Source organism: Equus caballus, chromosome 24, assembly GCF_041296265.1.
Source record: "Equus caballus isolate H_3958 breed thoroughbred chromosome 24, TB-T2T, whole genome shotgun sequence".
Taxonomy (NCBI): Eukaryota; Metazoa; Chordata; class Mammalia; order Perissodactyla; family Equidae; genus Equus; species Equus caballus.
In genome coordinates this window covers 59,827,485-59,850,277 of record NC_091707.1, presented here as the reverse complement: position 1 = coordinate 59,850,277, position 22,793 = coordinate 59,827,485, and the positions used below count along the sequence as shown (strand labels likewise).

General features: G+C 60.9%; 2 gene segments (V, D, J or C); both read left to right on the top strand.

The window, feature by feature from the left end:
* LOC102150085 (Ig gamma-2 chain C region-like) overlaps positions 1-12,336 on the top strand; it is a 550,048-nt gene extending 537,712 nt beyond the window's left edge. The window contains 4 exon segments of the C gene segment in view: positions 10,604-10,967; positions 11,252-11,311; positions 11,444-11,773; positions 11,858-12,336. Of these exon segments, the coding sequence occupies positions 10,604-10,967; positions 11,252-11,311; positions 11,444-11,773; positions 11,858-12,186 (1,083 nt within the window).
* The window catches only part of LOC102149846 (immunoglobulin gamma-1 heavy chain-like), a 172,383-nt gene that overhangs the window by 61,483 nt on the left and 88,107 nt on the right, over positions 1-22,793 (top strand).

Here is a 22,793-nt window from a genome sequence, read left to right as displayed (position 1 = left end):
AAAGTCAGGTAGGAATACCCTTATTAAATACTCAAATGTCTTTAGTGGGGAGGGCTGTCTCCCCATCAGAATGGCCTTAGATAGTCTAACAGCATCCCAAGGTGGGACATGTGCACTCATTCAAACTGAACGCTGCGTTTTTAGACCTGATGAGTCTTCCAATGTGTCCTCTCTGCTAAAGCACTTGGAAAAGCAGGTAAATGCCTTAAGCGATCCTGCATCCAGGCTTGATTTGCGTGGTTGGCTCCCTTCAGGTGTGGCTGCCCTCTTGAAATCTGAATTGCAATTCCTGTGTCTGTTACTCCTTGGAATTCTTCTATTAATCATAATATGCAAACTAATTACTCTTTCCTTTACTCAACGTTGTAAGACTGGCATGCAGGCTAGAATAATGGTTGCTCAGCCACTTGAGGTGATTGATTGATCTTACAACCCTGGATGAATTTCCTTCTCATAAGACTATGCCTAAGAACTCATTTTTCAAATAATCCTTTCAAGTTTTGAATTATCAGCACTGTTAGTGTAGCTGTTCTATAATTAGGCACATGCAGCATCATGAGTCAGATCAAAGCATAGGTACAACGTTTGTGTGACAATCTAAAGTTACTGAAAACTTACATAACCTATGGAATGCTTCCCCTGTAATTGTATACCTCTATGCTCATCCACTATATCCAACTATTTCCTGCCATTGGGCATAACTGAGCACGTCAATGAGATAAAAGCCCAGCACTGATGGCCATCATGGACCAGGGCAGGCAACAATCACCATAGCACCAAGGGACAATATTTAGATCATCAGTGCTTTCTATAAAAACATTATCGATCAAAGGTGGGAAAATAATGAATCAATGAAAGCAATAAGAAAAGTTAAAATGTTGAGGTATATGAGGAAGCCATTTGGTTTAGACTAATTAGGCCTCATCTAGTTTTTCTGGAAAGTCCTGATGTGCCTGTCGAATATGCATTGTACATCTGCTGCATTTACAATGTCCCAAAGCAAGAATGATGCCCTTGAAATTATCCTGCCCCCTTTTGGCATTTCTTTATAGATGAGCACTTCTTCCCAGAATGCAAGGATTCGTTACTGACCTACTGTGTCATCTTGTGATCACTCACCCGCAATACTAGCAAAGCATCTTGTGACTGTAGTAAAAGAGATACTCCTGTCATATGTGATGTACGTCCCTTGTTCCAAGACGGTATATAACCACGCTGCACACCCGGCTTCTTCACAACACTTCCTTCCTTGGTGAAGGTTATTGTCCCGGGCTATGTAGTCCTCAAATTGGCTCAAATAATAAACTCACCCCAATTTTGATTAACAGATTGATTATAGTTTATTGCCTCAACATTTCCTGACCAGAAATTACATAGATGAACGTGCTTCTTATGTAACGGCAGCGATGCTCACAGCCTGCGGAGCACATGACTGAGGGAGGCTGCCTTCCGTGGGAGAGATGGCAAAACTGCGTGGGCGCCATGGAGAGGAGGCCGGGCCAGAGCCGCCGGGAGTGTGCAGTGGATTATCATGAATTCATCCCGGAGGGACCAGAGGGCACTCCCTTCACCAAGGCTGCTGCTGACGGCGTTTTCTGGGTGTCCACAGCAACATTCCCAGGACCACAGGCTCCTCCATCACCTGGTCCTGCCCCATGCAGAGGTTCACTTCCCTCACCAGACCCCAGGGTACCCATGCGACTGACTCCATGGGGACAGGGCCACTGAGGGACCACTGCTGGGTCTCTGAGAGCAGGACCTAAGGAGACAGGGCTCCTCCTGGGAGTCAGGCCCGGGCACCACTCAGCGTGGGCAATCCCCATGGAAAGATCACAGAGACAGAGGGAACACGGGCGCCCGCCCAGCCCAGGCGCCAGACTCCAGGTGGAGCCTTCCAGCCCCTCGCTGATGCGAGTGGAGCAGAGAGGAGCGCCCCCGCCCACAGAAGCCGGCACTGCCTGCAGGCCACCAACGCAGAAGCAAATCAGCAGAAGAGCTGCAGAGGCCACTCTCTGTGGGGCGGTCCACAGCACACCCATGAACCGCCGGACACGATATGGGACCCGCACGTGGGCGCTGCTCTGAGAAACCTCAACTCTAGAAAGTAAGCACGAGGACCAGAGAGCAGGGGAGGCAGAGGGACCCAGAGTAGACCGTTGGGGGATGTGGAGTGGCTCTGGGGACACCCGAGGCCAAAGGGTGCTGCAAATAGCAACAGGTGGGAGGGCCGACTCCCCTCGTACATCTCAGGTCACCTCCTAGAAGGTTCGCTTTGGACTTTGCTCTTGGCCCACCTAAGCGGCCACAGCGTACGCCCCTGCCCACCAACCATTGGAAGGAGCCAGGCCTGCCTTCACGTCCAGTCACCTACCTGGCCCCCGGCAATTCCAGGGTGGGGACCATGGTGCCGCCCAGGGATCCCCGATCCAAGGCCTAACGTGCAAGAGACGGGATGGCCCAGGTTTGTACACGGGGCCTTGGGTGTGCCGAGGCACTGCAAGTCATGAGACACTGAGGGTCCGTGTCCCCCCACAGACAAAAAGCTGGGTCCTGGCCCACACACGGGAGGACAGGAACAGCATGCTGTCTCTCAGACAGAGGAGACCTTTGGGCCCCAGTGACCACCGTGGACTCTGTCCTTGTACATAGACTTCTTTCTGTCCCCAGAGGACAGCTGTGGATGGGAGAATATCTTCCCTGGGACCCTGGGTGCTACCACCCTTCAGTCAGAGATCCAGCCATGGATGGAGCCAGAGAGGGATGGAGGGAAGAGGCAGGGACCCAGAGGAAGACGGCTTTGTACTTAGGGGGCTGGCCTGGCAGGAGGACAGGATGAGGCCCTGGGCTGAGCTGCGGGCTGTGAGCAGGACAGCCTGTGTCCACAATGGACGCTGACTAGGGCAGGGGGAGGTGTCCTCTGGGCTGTGGGTACCAGAGGGCTCAGGTGAGAGGCCTGGGTGCCCTGGCCTTTGGTGGGGCCATCGGGCATAATCCTTGTGGGAGGGAGAGAGCAAAGAGAGGCATGTGAGCCCGGACTTCCTGCACTCTCCCCAGAGTCCTGGGCGCCAGACCCCCTCCACTCCCACACACCCACGTGTGGCAGCCTCTGCCTCACGTCTGTACTCCCCCCGGCTCTCTAAGACAGAAACCACCCAGAAGAAAAGGGAACTTCAGGGAGCAAGCGGTGCCCCTGCTTTCAGTCCCGTTCTTAGTCTTTGCAGGGTCGTGGAGAGTGGGTTCCCACCTCCGGGAACCAGCTACCACCTCCGGGAACCAGCTACCAACTCCTAGGAAGCAGGGCAGAGGGCAACAAGCCCGGGGCCGCGAGGAGCCACATGTGCCCGGGGCCAGAGCAGGGGCGTGGGGGGAGCTCCTCGGAAGCCCTGGCTTCCACCACCTCCACAGCCCCCACCCTTGGTGAGTGGGGTCCCCACGGAGCAGGGGGAAGGGAGTGGAGTCAGGGCAGTGGAAACGGTTGCAGAGCTACGGGGAGCCCAGGCACCCAGGGACGACTCCGAGGGGCTCAAGCAGCTGAGCCAGCACGGGGGAGGGCAGGCTGCCCACGAGCCACGGTGCCAACCGGACGCAGGCACCAGGCAGCCATGGGCAGGGCACGCCCACCCCAACAGAGCTGGACACACCAGAGGCCCATGAAAGTTAACCTTGAGGAAATTGATGACCTTGAGGCCAGAAGCCTGAGGGCTGCATTTGGCCAGCTGTGCTGAGGGCAGGACCAGCCAGGAGCTGAGCTGCTGCAGCACGGACGCCAGGATGCACAGATGGGTTTGAGCACAGAGAGGGGGCTGGCTCAGAGCAGGGGAGGAAGAGGACCTCCAGGTGGCCTAAGGGTCCTGTCCACGCCAATGAGCCAGCTCAAGCCCCAGGGCAGGGTCAGAGGTGGCCGCCATGGTGTCCTAGGCTGTAGCCAGGACCGAGGGCAGCAGGTGAGCCAGGTGCAGAGCCCAAAGGGCCGGCGGATGCACCCATGTGCTCAGAACTCAGACTGCACAGGGCTGGGCAGGAGCTCAGTGGCTACAGGCAGACGTTGGGAGCCAGGCAGTGAGGGTCCAGAGCAGGTGCTGGGGTTGCAGTGTTGGGAGCTGGGTGGCAAGGGGAGCTGACCCAGCAATGGAGGGAGCACAGTCCCGAGGGGCCTTCCAGATGGGCTTCTGAGCGCCGTGAGGGGCACAGAGACGGTGAAGCCCAGCTGGGCCAGGAGCTCCTCCAGGAGGAGACCACGGCAGGCAGGGGCTCTGCCAGGGGAGAGTTAGCCAGAGAGAGGGTGGGCATCTGGTGGCTCCAGGAGGCAAAGGCCAGTGATGGGAAAGGAATGAGCCCAGGATGGAGGGTGAACCTGGGCTGAGGGTGCTGGGAGAGGCAGGAGGGGCAAAGGCAGCCCCGGGCAGACCCAGCAGCCTGGGGCTGAGCTTAGGGACCTGAGCTGTGTGGAGGGGATCGTAGGACAGGAGGGACAGAGGGCTGCTGTGGACCTGGAGTTCCAGGGACAACGGGAAGAACAGCTACGGATGAGCAGGGGAAGGTGGGAGGGCACAAAAGGACAGGAGCCTACACCAAGAGATGCATGGGGGCAGGCAGAGCAGCTACAGGTGAGCAGAGGCCAGTGGGAGGGCTGGAGGGAAAGGGGGCTGCCCAGGGGCTCTGGAAGGGGGCAGGTAGAGCAGCTACAGGTGAGCAGAGGAATGGGAGACCAGGAGGGACAGGTCACAGCCCAGGAGCCCCATGGGTGTGGAGAGCAGAGCTTGGCATGTAAGTAGGAAGCAGGAAGGGCTGAAGGGGCAGGGGCTACCCAGCAGCTCCACAGGAGCAGGCAGAGAAGCTACAGGTGAGCAGGGGCCGGTGGGAGGGCTGCAGGGGCAGGGGGCTGCCCAGGAGCTCCGGGGAGCAGGCAGAGCAGCTACAGGTGAGCAGGGGCCGATGGGAGGGCTGCAGGGGCAGGGGGCTGCCCAGGAGCTCCGGGGAGCAGGCAGAGCAGCTACAGGTGAGCAGGGGCCGATGGGAGGGCTGCAGGGACCTGCCCAGGAGCTCTGGCGGAGTAGTCAGAGCAGCTACAGGTGAGCAGGGGCCAGTGGGAGGGCTGGAGGGGCAGGGTCCTGCCCAGGAGTTCCAGGGGAGCAGGCAGAGCAGCTATAGGTGAGCAGACGCTGGTGAGAGGTCTGGAGGGGCAGGGGGCTGCCCAGGAGCTCTAGCGGGAGCAGGCAGAGAAGCTATAGGTGAGCAGGGGCCGGTGGGAGGGCTGCAGGGGCCGGGGCCTGCCGAGGAGCTCCGGCGGGGTAGTCAGGGCAGCTATAGGTGAGCAGGGGCCGGTGGGAGGGCTGGAGGGGCAGTGGGATACCCAGGAGCTCCGCCAGGGTAGTCAGAGCAGCTACAGGTGAGCAGGGGCAAGCAGGAGGGCTGGAGGGGCAGGAGGCTGCCCAGGAGCTCCGGCGGGGTAGTCAGAGCAGCTACAGGTGAGCAGGTGCCAGCGGGAGGGCTGGAGGGGCAGGGGGCTGCCCAGGAGCTCTGGGAGGAGCAGGCTGAGAAGCTGTAGTTGAGCAGGGGCCAGTGGGAGGGCTGGAGGGGCAGGGGGCTGCCCAGGAGCTCCGGGGGAGCAAGCAGAGCAGCTATAGGTGAGCAGGGGCAGGTGGGGGGGCTGGAGGGGCAGGGCAATGCCCAGGAGCTCCGGCGGGGTAGTCAGAGCAGCTACAGTGGAGCAGGTGCCAGCGGGAGGGCTGGAGGGGCAGGGGGCTGCCCAGGAGCTCCGGGGGAGCAGGCAGAGCAGCTACAGGTGAGCAGGAGCAAGTGGGAGGGCTGGAGGGGCAGAGGACTGCTCAGGAGCTCCGGGGGAGCAGGCAGAGCAGCTACAGGTGAGCAGGAGCAAGTGGGAGGGCTGGAGGGGCAGAGGACTGCTCAGGAGCTCCAGGGGAGCAGGCAGAACAGCTACTGGTGAGCAGGGGTCAGCGGGAGCGCTGGAGGGGCAGGGGGCTGCCCAGGAGCTCCGGGGGAGCAGGCAGAGCAGCTATAGGTGAGCAGGGGCAGGTGGGAGGGCTGGAGGGGCAGGGCAATGCCCAGGAGCTCCGGCGGGGTAGTCAGAGCAGCTACAGTGGAGCAGGTGCCAGCGGGAGGGCTGGAGGGGCAGGGGGCTGCCCAGGAGCTCCGGGGGAGCAGGCAGAGCAGCTACAGGTGAGCAGGGGCCGGTGGGAGGGCTGCAGGGGCAGGGTCCTGCCCAGGAGCTCCACAGGAGCAGACAGAGAAGCTATAGGTAAGCAGGGCCGGTGGGAGAGCTGGAGGGGCAGGGTCCGGCCCAGGAGTTCCGGGGGAGCAGGCAGAGCAGGTACAGGTGAGCAGGCGCTGGTGAGAGGTCTGGAGCGGCAGGTGGCTGCCCATGAGCTCTGGGGGGAGCAGGCAGAGCAGCTATAGGTTAGCAGTGGCCAGCAGGAGGGCTGGAGGGGCAGGGGGCAGCCAAGGAGCTCCAGCGGGGTAGTCAGAGCAGCTATAGGTGAGCAGGGGCCAGCGGGAGGGCTGGAGGGGCAGGGAGCTGCCCAGGAGCTCTGGGGGGAGCAGGCTGAGAAGCTGTAGTTGAGCAGGGGCCAGTGGGAGGGCTACAGGGGCAGGGGCTGCCCAGGAGCTCAGGCAGGGTAGTCAGAGCAGCTACAGGTGAGCAGGGGCAAGTGGGAGGGCTGGAGGGGCAGAGGACTGCTCAGGAGCTCCAGGGGAGCAGGCAGAACAGCTACTGGTGAGCAGGGGTCAGCGGGAGCGCTGGAGGGGCAGGGGGCTGCCCAGGAGCTCCGGGGGAGCAGGCAGAGCAGCTATAGGTGAGCAGGGGCAGGTGGGAGGGCTGGAGGGGCAGGGCAATGCCCAGGAGCTCTGGGGGGGTAGTCAGAGCAGCTACAGTGGAGCAGGTGCCAGTGGGAGGGCTGGAGGGGCAGGGGGGTGCCCAGGAGCTCCGGGGGAGCAGGCAGAGCAGCTATAGGTGAGCAGGGGCAGGTGGGAGGGCTGGAGGGGCAGGGCAATGCCCAGGAGCTCCGGCGGGGTAGTCAGAGCAGCTACAGTGGAGCAGGTGCCAGCGGGAGGGCTGGAGGGGCAGGGGGCTGCCCAGGAGCTCCGGGGGAGCAGGCAGAGCAGCTACAGGTGAGCAGGGGCCGGTGGGAGGGCTGCAGGGGCAGGGTCCTGCCCAGGAGCTCCACAGGAGCAGACAGAGAAGCTATAGGTAAGCAGGGCCGGTGGGAGAGCTGGAGGGGCAGGGTCCGGCCCAGGAGTTCCGGGGGAGCAGGCAGAGCAGGTACAGGTGAGCAGGCGCTGGTGAGAGGTCTGGAGCGGCAGGTGGCTGCCCATGAGCTCTGAGGGGAGCAGGCAGAGCAGCTATAGGTTAGCAGTGGCCAGCAGGAGGGCTGGAGGGGCAGGGGGCAGCCAAGGAGCTCCAGCGGGGTAGTCAGAGCAGCTATAGGTGAGCAGGGGCCAGCGGGAGGGCTGGAGGGGCAGGGAGCTGCCCAGGAGCTCTGGGGGGAGCAGGCTGAGAAGCTGTAGTTGAGCAGGGGCCAGTGGGAGGGCTACAGGGGCAGGGGCTGCCCAGGAGCTCAGGCAGGGTAGTCAGAGCAGCTACAGGTGAGCAGGGGCAAGTGGGAGGGCTGGAGGGGCAGAGGACTGCTCAGGAGCTCCAGGGGAGCAGGCAGAACAGCTACTGGTGAGCAGGGGTCAGCGGGAGCGCTGGAGGGGCAGGGGGCTGCCCAGGAGCTCCGGGGGAGCAGGCAGAGCAGCTATAGGTGAGCAGGGGCAGGTGGGAGGGCTGGAGGGGCAGGGCAATGCCCAGGAGCTCTGGGGGGGTAGTCAGAGCAGCTACAGTGGAGCAGGTGCCAGTGGGAGGGCTGGAGGGGCAGGGGGCTGCCCAGGAGCTCCGGGGGAGCAGGCAGAGCAGCTACAGGTGAGCAGGGGCCGGTGGGAGGGCTGCAGGGGCAGTGGGATACCCAGGAGCTCCGCCAGGGTAGTCAGAGCAGCTACAGGTGAGCAGGGGCAAGCGGGAGGGCTGGAGGGGCAGGAGGCTGCCCAGGAGCTCCGGGGGAGCAGGCAGAGCAGCTACAGGTGAGCAGGAGCAAGTGGGAGGGCTGGAGGGGCAGAGGACTGCTCAGGAGCTCCAGGGGAGCAGGCAGAACAGCTACTGGTGAGCAGGGGTCAGCGGGAGCGCTGGAGGGGCAGGGGGCTGCCCAGGAGCTCCGGGGGAGCAGGCAGAGCAGCTATAGGTGAGCAGGGGCAGGTGGGAGGGCTGGAGGGGCAGGGCAATGCCCAGGAGCTCCGGCGGGGTAGTCAGAGCAGCTACAGTGGAGCAGGTGCCAGCGGGAGGGCTGGAGGGGCAGGGGGCTGCCCAGGAGCTCCGGGGGAGCAGGCAGAGCAGCTACAGGTGAGCAGGGGCCGGTGGGAGGGCTGCAGGGGCAGGGTCCTGCCCAGGAGCTCCACAGGAGCAGACAGAGAAGCTATAGGTAAGCAGGGCCGGTGGGAGAGCTGGAGGGGCAGGGTCCGGCCCAGGAGTTCCGGGGGAGCAGGCAGAGCAGGTACAGGTGAGCAGGCGCTGGTGAGAGGTCTGGAGCGGCAGGTGGCTGCCCATGAGCTCTGAGGGGAGCAGGCAGAGCAGCTATAGGTTAGCAGTGGCCAGCAGGAGGGCTGGAGGGGCAGGGGGCAGCCAAGGAGCTCCAGCGGGGTAGTCAGAGCAGCTATAGGTGAGCAGGGGCCAGCGGGAGGGCTGGAGGGGCAGGGGGCTTCCAAGGAGCTCCATGGGTGCAGACAGAGCAGAAACTGGTGAGCAGGGGCCGGTGAGAGATCTGGAGTTGCAGGGGGCTGCCCAGGAGCTCCGGGGGAGCAGGCAGAGCAGCTACTGCTTGCAGGGGCAGGTGGGAGGGCTGGAGGGGCAGGGGCCTGCCCAGGATCTCCAGGGAGCAGGCAGAGCAGCTATAGGTGAGCAGGGGCAGGTGAGAGGGCTGGAGGGGCAGCGGGCTGCCCAGGAGCTCCAGGGGAGCAGGCAGAGCAGCTACTGGTTGCAGGGCAGGTGGGAGAGCTGGAGGGGCAGCGTCCTGCCCAGGAGCTCCACAGGAGCAGACAGAGAAGCTATAGGTAAGCAGGGGCCGGTGGGAGAGCTGGGGGGGCAGGGTCCTGCCCAGGAGTTCCGGGGGAGCAGGCAGAGCAGGTACAGGTGAGCAGGTGCTGGTGAGAGGTCTGGAGAGGCAGGGGGCTGCCCACGACTTTAGGGGATGAAGGGCACTGGGCCTGAGTTAAACAGAGCCCTCAACTGGTGGGACCTGAGGGGGTACAGGGAGCAGGGACAGCTGGAGGCTCCCAGGGCTCAGGTCAGGCTGGCTGGGCAGGGAGGAGAGTTGAGCTGGTTGAGTTGCCAGGTGCCTGTTGAGTTGGATGGAGGGGGGCCCCTGGGATGGAAGGAGTCTAGGGCTGAAGGGGTCGGGGGCATCCCTGAGAGGACCAGATCGGATGCAGTTCTTGGGTCCAGGCACACCGGCCCTGTTCTGGGGTTTGTGGGGACATGGGACAGGAGGGATAGACATTCGGACTCAGTGTGGGGTGGCACAGCGCAGTGGGCTCAGTGCATGGAAGAGTAAGAGTCCCCTTGGGGCCTGAGCCCAGGCTACCAGCATGGGGAGAGGCCAGGCAAGGCCCTGCGGCTGAGCAGACAGGACTCAGGGGAGGAGGGGACAGGGTGGGCCTGGCTGTTGGGGGTGGAGGCTGCACCCTGGCCCACACGGGGGCCTGGGGAGGCTGGCACCGAGAGGAGAGGAGTGCCGAGCGCAGCGCATGGCTCCCGCCCGCGCCCAGGGGCCGGCTGTGCTGGGGAAGGACCACAGCTGGAGGAGGGCTCTGCAGTGAGCAAGGAGCTGGACAGGCCCAAGAGCAGGGAGGGCAGAGGGCAGGCGGCGCTGGCAGGGAGGGGCCGGAGGTGAGCTCAGGAAGCCGGGCCAGGAGGACCTGAGCGGGTAGGGGGCCCAGAGGCACATGCAGGAGGCTGGGCTGGGGACACACAGGGATGGGAGGGGAGGGGGACAAGAAGACTCCCAGGGATGGGGTCCAGTACACGGATGGAGTCCAGGGAAGGGACGGGGTCCAGGACAGGGAAGGGATGGGTTCAGGACAGGGATGGGGTCGAGGGCAAGGACAAAGCCCAAGGCATGAACAGGGTTCAAGACAGGATCAGGATCAGGGGAGCGTTGGGGACAAGTACTCCTGGTGCTGTGGCTGTGGAGCTGACTCAGATGACACGTGGCCTGGCGAGCAGAGACAGGCCATGGCAAAGTCACTGAGCTGAGGGGCCGGGAGACAACAGGGACAGTGCGGCGCAGAGGCCCACCACACCTGAAGAGATGCCCAATCGCCCAGGGCTGGGCCAGGCTGGGGCCACAGGACAGCAGATTAGGGTCCATCAGAAGCCGACCAGAAGCACAGGTCTCTGGTCCGGGCTCAGACTGGGGACTCAGTCAGGCGGGCCACCTGCAGGAGGCCTGAGCAGGGACAAGGGGCAGGGGCCCCAGGGGGCTCTAATCTAGGTTCTCTGAGCCTGTGGCTGCAGAGGCACCAGCCCTGATGACAGGCAGCCACAAGGGGCATCTAGGCCTCAGACTCTCTGGAAACACACGGGCGCAGGGGCAGGCCCTGGTGGTCACACGCCTCCTCTCTTGCAGCCTCCACCACCGCCCCGAAGGTCTTCGCGCTGGCCCCCGGCTGTGGGACCACATCTGACTCCACGGTGGCCCTGGGCTGCCTTGTCTCCGGATACTTCCCCGAGCCAGTGAAGGTGTCCTGGAACTCGGGCTCCCTGACCAGTGGCGTGCACACCTTCCCTTCCGTCCTGCAGTCCTCAGGGTTCTACTCCCTCAGCAGCATGGTGACCGTGCCTGCCAGCACCTGGACCAGCGAGACCTACATCTGCAACGTAGTCCACGCGGCCAGCAACTTCAAGGTGGACAAGAGAATCGGTGAGAGGAGGGGCCGCAGGGAGGGCATTCCCTGCAAGACAGGCCAGGCTCTGCCCTCCTGCCTGGACCCCAGGGCAGCAGGAGAGGCCTCCCGAGCAAAGGGAGGGGTCCTCTGGGTATTTCTGCCATGCCCAGAGCATAGGCAGCCTGGACAGCCCTAACCCAGCCCCTTGGGCCCCAGGAGGCACGCTGGTCTCAGACCTGCCAAAACCTGGCCCTGACGTCAGCTCACCCCAGGGCCATCTCCCTCCTGCCCCGGTAACCCCTGTCTGTTCTCTCTGCAGAGCCCATTCCCAACAACCACCAAAAAGTGTGCGACATGAGCAAGTGTCCCAAATGCCCAGGTGAGTCAGCCAAGCCTCATCCTTTACCCCCAGGTGGTGGCCCAAGCACAGGCGTGGCCCATGAGGGGAATGAGTGCCCAAAAGGAGGCCCACCCAGGTGCTGACCCACCATCGCCATGTCTCCCCCACCAGCTCCTGAGCTCCTGGGAGGGCCTTCGGTCTTCATCTTCCCCCCGAATCCCAAGGACACCCTCATGATCACCCGAACACCCGAGGTCACCTGCGTGGTGGTGGACGTGAGCCAGGAGAACCCTGATGTCAAGTTCAACTGGTACATGGACGGGGTGGAGGTGCGCACAGCCACGACGAGGCCGAAGGAGGAGCAGTTCAACAGCACTTACCGCGTGGTCAGCGTCCTCCGCATCCAGCACCAGGACTGGCTGTCAGGAAAGGAGTTCAAGTGTAAGGTCAACAACCAAGCCCTCCCACAACCCATCGAGAGGACCATCACCAAGACCAAAGGTGAGGGCAGGGCAGACGAGCACAGGGAAGTTCCTACGGGGCCACCCAGGGAGTGACCATCTGTGCTGACCCCTGTCCCCACAGGGCGGTCCCAGGAGCCGCAAGTGTACGTCCTGGCCCCACACCCAGACGAGCTGTCCAAGAGCAAGGTCAGCGTGACCTGCCTGGTCAAGGACTTCTACCCACCTGAAATCAACATCGAGTGGCAGAGTAATGGGCAGCCAGAGCTGGAGACCAAGTACAGCACCACCCAAGCCCAGCAGGACAGCGACGGGTCCTACTTCCTGTACAGCAAGCTCTCCGTGGACAGGAACAGGTGGCAGCAGGGAACGACATTCACGTGTGGGGTGATGCACGAGGCTCTCCACAATCACTACACACAGAAGAACGTCTCCAAGAACCCGGGTAAATGAGCCATGGGCCCGGCACCCAGCAAGCCATCCCTCCTTCCCCGTGGGCTCTCAGAGTCCAGCGAGGACACCTGAGCCCCCACCCCTGTGTACATACCTTCCCGGGCACCCAGCATGAAATAAAGCACCCAGCATGGCCCTGGGACCCTGCGACGCGGTCGTGGTTCTTTCTGAGGCAGAGCTCTGGCGCTTGGCCAGGCCTGCAGGCAGCGGGGCAGCCAGGCTCCAAGGCCACATTGTCACTATTACAGGAGAGTGGGTCCCATTCGGATCAGACCCAGGGTGTGGGAACCTGTGCAGGCCGCCCAGGAGAGCAGGAGGGGCTGCCGAGCGGGCAAGGGCCTCGTCAGAGGCGGCAGCTCCTCTGGGCCGCCCTCCTGCCAGCAGCAGCTCGGGGCTGGAGGGTGGCCAGGGAACAGGAGAAGCCCCTCCAGAGCCATCAGGGAAATGCACGTGAGGGCGTCCCTCCTCTGTAGGAGCCCGAGCTGTGGGAACATGGCCCATCCTTGTCCCCCAGGATCCCTGTCCACTGGGTCACTCGAGAGCTCTGCCTGGTGGCTCTGGCCTGCACGAAAGGCTTGCGGGCCAGTGGTGTGGGGACAGGCCCTCCTTTGCCCTCGGGCACTCCAAGATCAGGCCCCCACCCTCCCTCAGGTGAGGGGGCTCTGCCTGACCTTGTCCTGCCTGGGGCCAGGCCTGTCCCCTCATGGAGACACTCACTCCAGATGCCCAAAGGCGCAGGAGGCCTTGAGTGCCTGGGGAGGGACCATCCCTGATGGTCATGTGGACACTGAGCCAAGACCCATTGAAAACAAGCCCCTCTCACTGAGCAGTGCCAGCCCACACACCAGCTCCACACACACACACACACACAGAGCTGGTCTTACACACTGGGGCCTTACACAAGGGCAACCGACACCTGCCCAACAGAGCACGAAGCCTGGTCTCCTGAACCCTCAGCCTGGACACCAGCTGGACCCCACCCCCTCCCACGCCCCACGGGCTGCCCAGTGCTCGTCCTCACACTGACCACATGACCAGCTCTGACAATCGGTCCTCCACTCCCCCGGCACATACCCCACCCTAACACTCAGAAACCCCCACACCCAGCTGTCCCCAGCACTCCCACGGCTCATGCACTGGGGACACATCCAATCCTGTCTCGGCCCTTCCCCGGGGCAGGGGCCCAGATGACCACAGGCTCTGCTGACCCTCCTGCCCTCAGGGCCCGGTCCCCAGGAGAGAGGAGGCGGGGCCTGAGCCTCTGTCCTGCAGGGCTCGGGCACCTTCTCCCCAGAGGGCCCAGCGCAGACCAGAGCAGAGGAGATAGTTGGTCCTCCACTGGCCTGGCTGAGATCTGGGTCAGGGGTGACTGGCTGAGACTTGGGGTCCCAGCTGGAGGAATAGAGGACTGAGGTCACAGCACAGAGACTGACCTCAGGGCACCACTGACCCTGCCCAGCTGAGGGATCCCACCTGCCCCACCCACTCTGCCACAGACAGAACCACCCCCGGGGGCCCCACTTACCCTGCCCAGCCCCCTCAGGCAGGCACAGCACTGACCACCCCCTCCCTGTGCAGAGATGGTCCTGGACGAGAGCTGTGCCGAGACCCAGGACGGGGAGCTGGACGGGCTGTGGACCACCATTTCCATCTTCATCACGCTCTTCCTGCTCAGCGTGTGCTACAGCGCCACCGTCACCCTCTTCAAGGTGGGCCAGGCCATCCCCATATTGCCCCCTCGCTGTCACCATGCTGTCCTCACACTGTCCTCACCATGTCCCCTCACTGTCCCCTCACTGTCCCCTCACAGTCCCCACCATGTTGTCACACTGTCCCACACTTGCCACACCGACCCCTTGCTGCCTCATCACTGTCCCCTCACTGTCTCCGCACTGACTCCTGGCTGTCAAGACACTGTCTCTACACTGTCCTTCACTGTCACCAAGCTGTCCCCACACTGTCCACTCTCTGTCCCCTCACTGTTCCCACCATGTCCCCTTGCTGTCCCCCCGTGACCCCCACCGTCACGTGGCCCGGGTGCAGGGCAGGCAGGCCCTGGCGGAGGCCGGCATTGGGTCCAGGCCACGCTCACCCCTGGCCCGCCCGCTGCAGGTGAAATGGATCTTCTCCTCGGTGGTGGAGCTGAAGCGGACGATCGTCCCCGACTACAGGAACATGATCGGGCAGGGGGCCTAGGGTCACTCCACCTGGGCAGGTTTCCACGGCTGCCCAGATGTTAGACGGTGTCCAGGTCCAGAAGTTCATGCTGCTCAGCTGCTGTGCAGACCTGCTCCTCCGCCTTCTGACATCGCAAACCTCTGACCTCACTGCCCTCTGACCTTATGGCCACCTTTACCTGCCCCTCGCTCTCTGGCCTCCCAGCCACCACAGGCTGCATCCAGCCCCTTGACCCCAGGGGAGAACCAAGTGGACGGCAGTTGTAACCCCGAGTGGAGTTGGTGGATACCCACAAGCCCCGTTGTAACAGCCGCCAAGAGACACTGGGGCCGTGTGGACGATGAGGCCTTGGGGCTGAGCATCCCTCACCGGGACAGACCCGGGGTCGGAAAATCAGTCACCCTGGAGAAGGTGAGGGCCAGCCTTCCCATGGCCGTCTGGGCAGGGACAGGCCTTTGTGTGAACCGCATCCCTGCCAGGCTCCAGGATGCAGGAGGAGACACCTGGTTTCAGATCCTCGAGTGGGAGCATCTGCCGCCAAGGCCCGGAGGCCCCGGGGCCATCGTCCACCAGCAGGGAAGCTTCCGGGTGTGCACCTCACGGTCACTCGGATCACCACCACCCGAGGAGACTGCTAGAAGGAGGACCTGTGCCCACGGCCGCGGTGGGAGCCCGGGGAGGTGGAGGAGGCACCACCTGCGGAGGGTCAACATCCAGCCAGATGGCCTCCGGGGGAGAGGCCTGGTGACATGGTCACCAAGCCAGTGGGCTTGGCCTTGATGGACAGACGTGGAGAAGGGCCAGGAGAGCAGGGCAGTAGGAACTCCGTCCTGTGCTCAGCGGGGCCAGTGTCACCAGCCACAGGAAATCCGAGTTGCTCCACAGGGCGGAGGGGAGAGACGAGACCACCGAGGGGAGAGCCGGGGCCTCAGGTAGTCGAGGCAGGTGGACCCAACCAGACCCCCGACCTCACCGCCCCAGAACCAGTGCCCCCCTCACGTCTCTTAACAAAGGGCAAGTCAGCATCTCTGGACGGGGAGGACACGGCTGCCCACAGGAAGCAGAGGCGGCCCCGCCCCACCTGCCAGGGCCCTGCACAGAGAGACGGCTCAAAGGAAAGCCCACAGTGGGAGCTTGGGTAGCTTTTCGCCTTCTTTGAAGTTTCTGGAGCCCATTGATTTTCTTTACAGTTTCCTTTTCTAAAACAACAATAAAATACCTGGAAAATTCCATAACTGCCTATGTTGATGCCTCGTGGAACCCACAGCCTGGCCGAGTCGTGCATCGGGGCTCCCTCCACACCCTCACAGCTCCATGACCTTCCAGCCCTCCCTCCCCTCCTGCCCTCGGCTCTCCAGCCCCTGGGGTTCCGTGGGTGAGGAGGGCAGCCCGGAAACAATGTGATGAGGAGAGACGGGGCACACAGGCCTTGTGGGGAGCAGGACCAGCCTGGGCCCGGGCAGGAGGAGCGTCCAGCACTGGCCGTGGCCACAAGCAGGACGACGTGTGGGGTGTGTATTAGTCAGCACGGGTGGCTGCAACAACCCACCTAGGCGGCCTGAACACCACACATTTGTCCGCACACTTTCTGGAGGCTGGATGCCCCAGATCAGGGCATCAGCAGGGGATTCTCCTGAGGCCGCTCTCTGGGGCATGTAGATGGCCTCTTCTCCCCGTGTCCAAAAATCATCCTCCCTCTGCAAGTGTCTGCATCCTGACCCCTCTTCTTGTATGGATCCCAATCCTATTGAATAAGGGCCCACCCTATGGACCCCATTGTAACTTATTACCCCTTGAAGGACCCTAGCTCCAGATACAGCCACATTCTGAGGTCCTGGGATCAGGGCTTCAAGATTGGAATTTGGACGACACAATTCGGCTCAAAACAGGGGCGTTGGTTCCAGAAACACACACACACAGCTCCCTGTCCCACACGCTCAGCTATCGATTACCTGGGTCCCTCTCGCTGCCTCCCACCCCAAGTCTCTGCTCATGCTGTTCCCTTCTGCCGGAGTCCCTTCCCTCTACACACACCGCAAACTCCTACACACCCTTCTCTTAGCTCTGACCTCCATGCCTCCTCTCAGTCTTCCCGAATGCACCAAGCAGAACGCTCCCCACCACCCCGGGCCTGGTCTGTGCCGGCCTCTGCCACTCAGTATCCCCCTGTGTCCACTCCCCAGACACAAAGTAGATCATCCCGCAAACAGCAAAGTGAGGACACCATGATGAGTGCATAGGGGAAAGTGCCGGGAGCTGAGAGGCCCCACAGCCAAAGGGACTGAGGGAGGCTTTCCCAGGGAGCAGCTGACGCAGATTCTGGAGGAACGGGGTGCCCGGCCTCGCCCCGCTCTGCTCCTCAGCACCAGGTCACCTGCGCCCCCGCCCTGTCACAGAACTTCCTGGGCCCAGGATACGTGGGCCCACGTGGGAGAAGACTTTTGAAACATGTTAAAGGAATGATTTTAAATCATGGTGTGCTCACCAGGCTCATGTAGACAGACAATGAACACATTTCAAAGACTTCATTGAACTCAGCAATTAAGGGCTTATAACCAGCTCTAAGTAGAATTCAAACTACCTCGTGGATGTAGTGGAACCAAGAATGCTAAAGGACCTTGTGAATAGAGGCATTTTCAAATGCATCTGATTTGTCCTCCTGAGAGAGGGAGGAGTCAACCATCCTTCCAAGAAGAGCGTTCCCATGGCCTTGATTCTCTACAATGGGCAGAGCTGTAAAATAGCCCAAAGAGGGTGGAAAGGGCGGAGCCCGCTACTCACACCACCTGGGGGTGGGGGGCAACACAATGTCTTGCTTCCCACTGAAGACAGAAGTCACGTTTGGTCCTTTTCAAAGTCTGTCCCAATATTTCCTACAAACATGCAACTGACAACGTGTCCAGAATATGCAGGGAACTCCTGTAAGTCAATTACAGAAACCACACAGTTCCGTAGAGAAATGGCCAAGAGCATTGAACAGGCGTCTCCCGGAAGACATCCAAATAGCCTGAAACTGAGGGAAAGGAGGCTGAGCCACGCTGGTTATAAGGCAATGAGAATGAAAACCACGTGAAAGAAAGCAGTTCCGATTCCCAGGTCGGGGAGCAGCTTGCACCAGACAAAGCCCCTGCGGACGCAACCGTGAACTCGGGAAACTGTGCAAAGCAGCAACGGTGTGAAGGTGCTGGGGAACGGCCAAGGAGGCAGACGCTGGACAGGCTCTCCCCTCGAAAGCTTTGTCGGAAGGTGCTCCCGCCTCCACGCAACAGTGTAAGTGGAACCCAGCTCACGCTGCGGATGTCCCGGAGAGGGGTCAGGTCACAGGACTCAGGGCTGCATCTCAACAGCAGCTGGCAAGGCAGGGAGATGTGCATAAAAGGGGGAGCCACAGCAGGGGAACCCCAAAACCTGCCTGTAGTCTTTGCTCCAGTGCTGGGCTGGCCCCTAACGGCCTGTGTAGGGAGCCCCACAGGGCCCCGCCAAAACACCAGCTGGGAGGTGTGGACAGCTGCCGGGATTTGAGCTCCAGCCACCACACGGCAGGCAGACGAGGAGTCTGAGGCCCGTCGAGCTGACGGCCTCCTGACGTCAGAACCAGCACTCTTCTAGGCCAAGGACCTCAGAAGGCAGCAGCGAAACTTCCTCCTCCCAACAGGAGCCAGCCCTCCCCGATGGGAAGGAGGACGAGGGGGCAGGATGGGACCTGCGAGGGGAGGCCGGGTCCAGGCCCTCGGGAGGAGCTGGCCATCTGCTGAGGGAGCTGGCAAACCCTGGGCAGCCCTCAGCCCTGCGCGGACAGGGCCCGGCGGGGCCTCGGTCTCATCATCACCGCCCTTGGGTCTCCTGCCCACTGGCCAGCCGGCCGCTCCTCCGGACAAGCAGATACCCTGCAGCCAGGGACCTGGCAGGTCTGAGTCTGCCCGATGGTGGGGTTTTGGGCAGGACCAGGTTGACGGCACAACCAGGGGCTGGGCACCACAGCCTGAGGACGAGAACCAGGGTCCCACGTGGACAGAGGCTGAGGGTCAGGCCCTTCAGAGCTGAGGCCAGAGCGCCGTCTGTGCAGACTACACTGGGCCTCCCGTTCAGGAAGTCAACCCACTGAAGTTATTAGGGGTGGATGCGAGGGACAGGTACCCCCTACTTGAGCTCCTTCCCTGCTTCTAGAATGTTCTCTCCTCAGGGGGCCATGGACTTAGATGCAGAAGATCCTCATGTTTCTTCCAGGTGGACTTAGGGGTGAGGTGTGACAGGACCCAGGGTACTCTTCACCCCACACCTCCAGGGATGACTTTGGTCAACACGGAAGGTTCTGGAAGGACTGGGACAAGACCCTCGCTGTGAAGCTCCCCGAGTGCATGACCCTGAGAAGGCTGCGTGGTCTGGAGACTGGAGGACCCCCTCTACCTGTCTCGACCACACCCGCTCAGGCCAAAAGGCGGGACCTGGCAGCGGCTGTTCTGAGATCCATGGACGGTGGTCGAGGCCGAGAAATGGTCAGGACGCAGCGGTTGCCCCGCACCTGTTGCTGGACAGAGGGCCTGGGGTTCAGGAGTGGGATGTCCATGCCCAGCACACCCAGGGTCGCAGCAGAAAGCTGCAAAGATCTCAGTTACAGAGGAGGGGCCTTAATTTTGTGCATATTTCTATGAGCCCAAGATAAGCCTTTGTTTCTGTTCTTACTCAAATGCCCTCAACCCCCTGCTCGGCCGGGACAGGGTCTGGTCTGGGCTCTGATGAGGACCGTGGGCCCGCCGTGGTCATCCTAAGGGCTGCAGACTGCATGCGTGGCCTGGGGGTTACTTAAAAATAAGGACGCGCTGCCCACCCCACTTCCTACACGTGCACACAGCAGTCTGCAGGAGTCGCTCCAGGAGGGCCTGGTGCACTGGAGATTCACGCTGCCCAGTGCACATCATGGACACACATGTTCAGAAAACACCGCCTTAGAGATTGTGGTAAGAGATTGAACACACGAACGGACAGCGGCCAGACTGCTCATGAGCACGGAGCCCTGACCACCACCTGCAGCCGCCCTGGCAGCCGAGCCCTCTTCACGGGAACCAGGGGGCAGCAGCCTGTACGACCTGCAGGACGTCAGACCTCCGTCTCCAGGACAGCCCGGGATTAAACAGCCACCCATGCATCGTCCCAAACCTCCTGGCCTGGTCAGTGACTGCCGGCTTCACTGATTTCTTCCCCACTATGGATTTAGGATGGACCAGAGAGAGCCCAATGCGCTCCCAGCAATCACGGACACCCCACCTCCCCAGGACCCCATCAGGTGCCCCCGAGCCCCCTTTTTCCTATAAAGAATCCTTCTATACATAGAAAACATTTTAACATATCAGCATGTATGTTATATAATATGTTAGCATTGCACATATGCGTTATAGACACTTCTAGGATATACCATATACCCACAGAAAACAGCTCACATGTGCATACGCAACACTGCGAAGGTTCCCTGGCTCCCTCCCACCCCAACTCCCCGGGGCCGCGGCTGCGGATCATCAGCCTCTGCTCTTCCCGTGTGCGTGGTCTCTATTCCCACCGTGTTGTAGGAGAGGTGAGCTTTCTGACAACAGCTCGTAATCATGATCACAACCAACAGCCAATACATCTTGTGACCTGGACACAACAGGGACAAAGGGGAAGCTGGTGAGTGTCCAGCATAAGGCTGAGCTGGGCAAGGCAGGGGAGGTCAGTCACCTACAGAAACGTGCAGAGACGGGGCGGGGGGGTGGGAAGGGCCCACAGGACCCCCAGATGAGCAGATGGGCAGGGAGCTCACTCCCAGCAAGTGAAGCCCCAGCCCTTGGGACACAGACATTAATGGCACACGTGCCCTGGCCTCCTGGTCCTCACAAACCCATCCCACAGGGGAGCCTGCACGCACCACAGACCAGTCACCCCAAACAATACCACAAAGAGAATCGGTGCGTTTCCTTGAGATTTGGAGCGAGGGGCCTGCCAGGGGTCCTTGGCGCTGCGCCAGGCAGGATGGATCCGAACATCAGGAGCTTCCCCGGGACCTGAACCTGGGCGACTTGGGAAGCCAGCGCGGGCTCCTCCTGACCACACCCCCAGCTCCTCTTACGAGTCCATATGTGTCCGGGCCCCTGGGAGCGTCAGTCCCCCTGAAACGCCTGCAGGGGTCACGCTCCTACATCCACCTGGATGCGCACAGCAAAGTGCTCCCGCAAGCAGACCTCCCAGGCGGAGCTGGTGTGGCTGAGCTGGCCTGGTGCCCATGGAAGCAGCAGAGAGGGGCCACAGCGGGAATGAGAGCTGGTGGGCCGAGGCTCATGGCGGCCGTCAGCTCTGAGGTGGCCTCTGCAGTGGCCTGGAGTGAGGGGTGGAATGGAGGCAAGGCTGGGGGCGGGGCAGAAGCTGTCCAGACAGGTGAAGTGAGGTGAGGCTAGGAATGAGCGCTGCCAGGTCGCGGGCTGGGCTGGCGTCTTATATCTGCTCGGGAGTGCCTGCAGCGACACATGACGCCTCGGCTCTGACATCCCCGTTCGGGACAAGACCAGAGGAAGGGCTTCCGTGAACACCTTCAAAGCATCTCTTTGCTCTGTGACCACAGGGCGACTGTTCCTGAAAGCCAGCCCCAGAGCCCCACTCGACAGGTCACAGCATCTCAGCACGAGGTAAGTTCACAGCCTCACTGGCTTTCCCACGTGAAAGGATTTGTCTGAAAGAATGAGACCTTCAGAGCCAGATGGGGACATGTGTGTGGATCCTGAAAAGCCCTGTGGCTTGAACATCCAGACCTCATGGTCACGCCCTCTCCAGCCAAGTGGCCCACGCCTGCAGGGATCCAGGGACAGCAGTGGCCTGGTGCCTGAAAACCCTGTCATGATCCCAAGAGGGACTGCTCATCCTCGACACCAGCCCCACCACCATAACCAGGGGCAGACAGCTTGGGGACCAGGATGGGTACCGAGCACCCCAACTCAATACTCTGTGTGCTGATTTGTCTTGCCAGGACCTGGACTCTATGGGCCTAAGACCCACTAGGCAGGACACTGTCAGGGGTTTTGTCAAACACTTTAATGTTGGTGATGATGAAGAAATGAAATGTAATAAGAAAGGTCAATATCCGGAGGAATATGAAGCAGTCATTTGGTTTAAAACGAATTCATCCTGACCTTGTTTTTTCAGAAAGACCTGACGTGACCTGTCGAGCATGCATTGTCCATCTGCCCTAAACATGATCAATGACCCAAAGCCAAGAATGATGCCCTTAAAGTCAGGGATCTACGCCTCAGACCCATAACAGCATTTCTTTATAGATAAGCATTTTTTCCGAGAAACTAAATGTTCATTACTGACCTACTGTGCTCATCTCGTGACCACTGATATGCCGTGCTGGAAAAGCATCTCATGACTGTAGTAAGAGGGATATTCCTGTCCTGTGTGATGTACGTCCCTTGTTCCAGGATGGTATATAACCACTCGATACACCCCTCTTCTTCAGAATGCTTCCTTCCTCGATGAAGGTCGTTTTCCCAGGCTATATAGACCTCAGATTGCCTCACATAATTAATTCACCCAATTTGATTTATAGATTGATTATTGATTATTTGTGTCAACAGTTCTTGGCACGGTTGGCAGAATTTCAGAAAGACTGACCCGAGACCAAATGGAATCTTCATTGTACCAATATTCAGAACCAACAGGGGCCCATTGAAGCCCCCACCTTGGCTTCACTGCATTCTTCAGGCGACCCCGACGAGTTGTCCTGAAACCCGCACCTCCTTATTTTCAGTTGATGGCCCAGAGTTTTATATAAGCTGCTTCAAGCATTAAGACTAGGTGTTTTAAAGGAATACTGGCACGTCTCCTAGGCAAGAGAATCCTAGGGGGAGTGTCCCAGGAAAGAGGAGAACAGAGGAGATGTCCTGGGCCAGGGGACTAGAGGGAGAACTTTGCAGTGAGTGGGGCAGGCAGACCTTTTCAATTGGGCTTTAAATTGGAACGAATTGCATCCATAAAGTCTGAACAAATTGTTAGAGAAATGAGAGTCTGAACATGTTCAGCTCCGAGGAGAAGGGGCTCCAGCGCCTTCCAGCTGAAAGGCGCTCTCATGCTACGGGACCTAATAAACGCATCCAAGGATCGATCCACGAAACGTGTGGCCGGCCCACAGGAAACTGCCTTGTGATCATTCCCATTAACTAATTAAAGGCTCGTCCGGGTACCTGCACATGAGGACTGGTCGTCCAGCGCTCCGAGCCCCCAAGGCATTTTAGACTGCTGGGAGGGGGAAACCGAGGCACATTGGAGGGTGCTTGCACATTTTTAGGGAGTGACCCTCACAAACAGCACCTTTCTGAGACTCTACACTGCCCCTAGAAAGTGTTCCTACTTTACAGTAGATGAACTAAGAGAAAAGTGGGAAACCATGCTTCTGAAATATGACC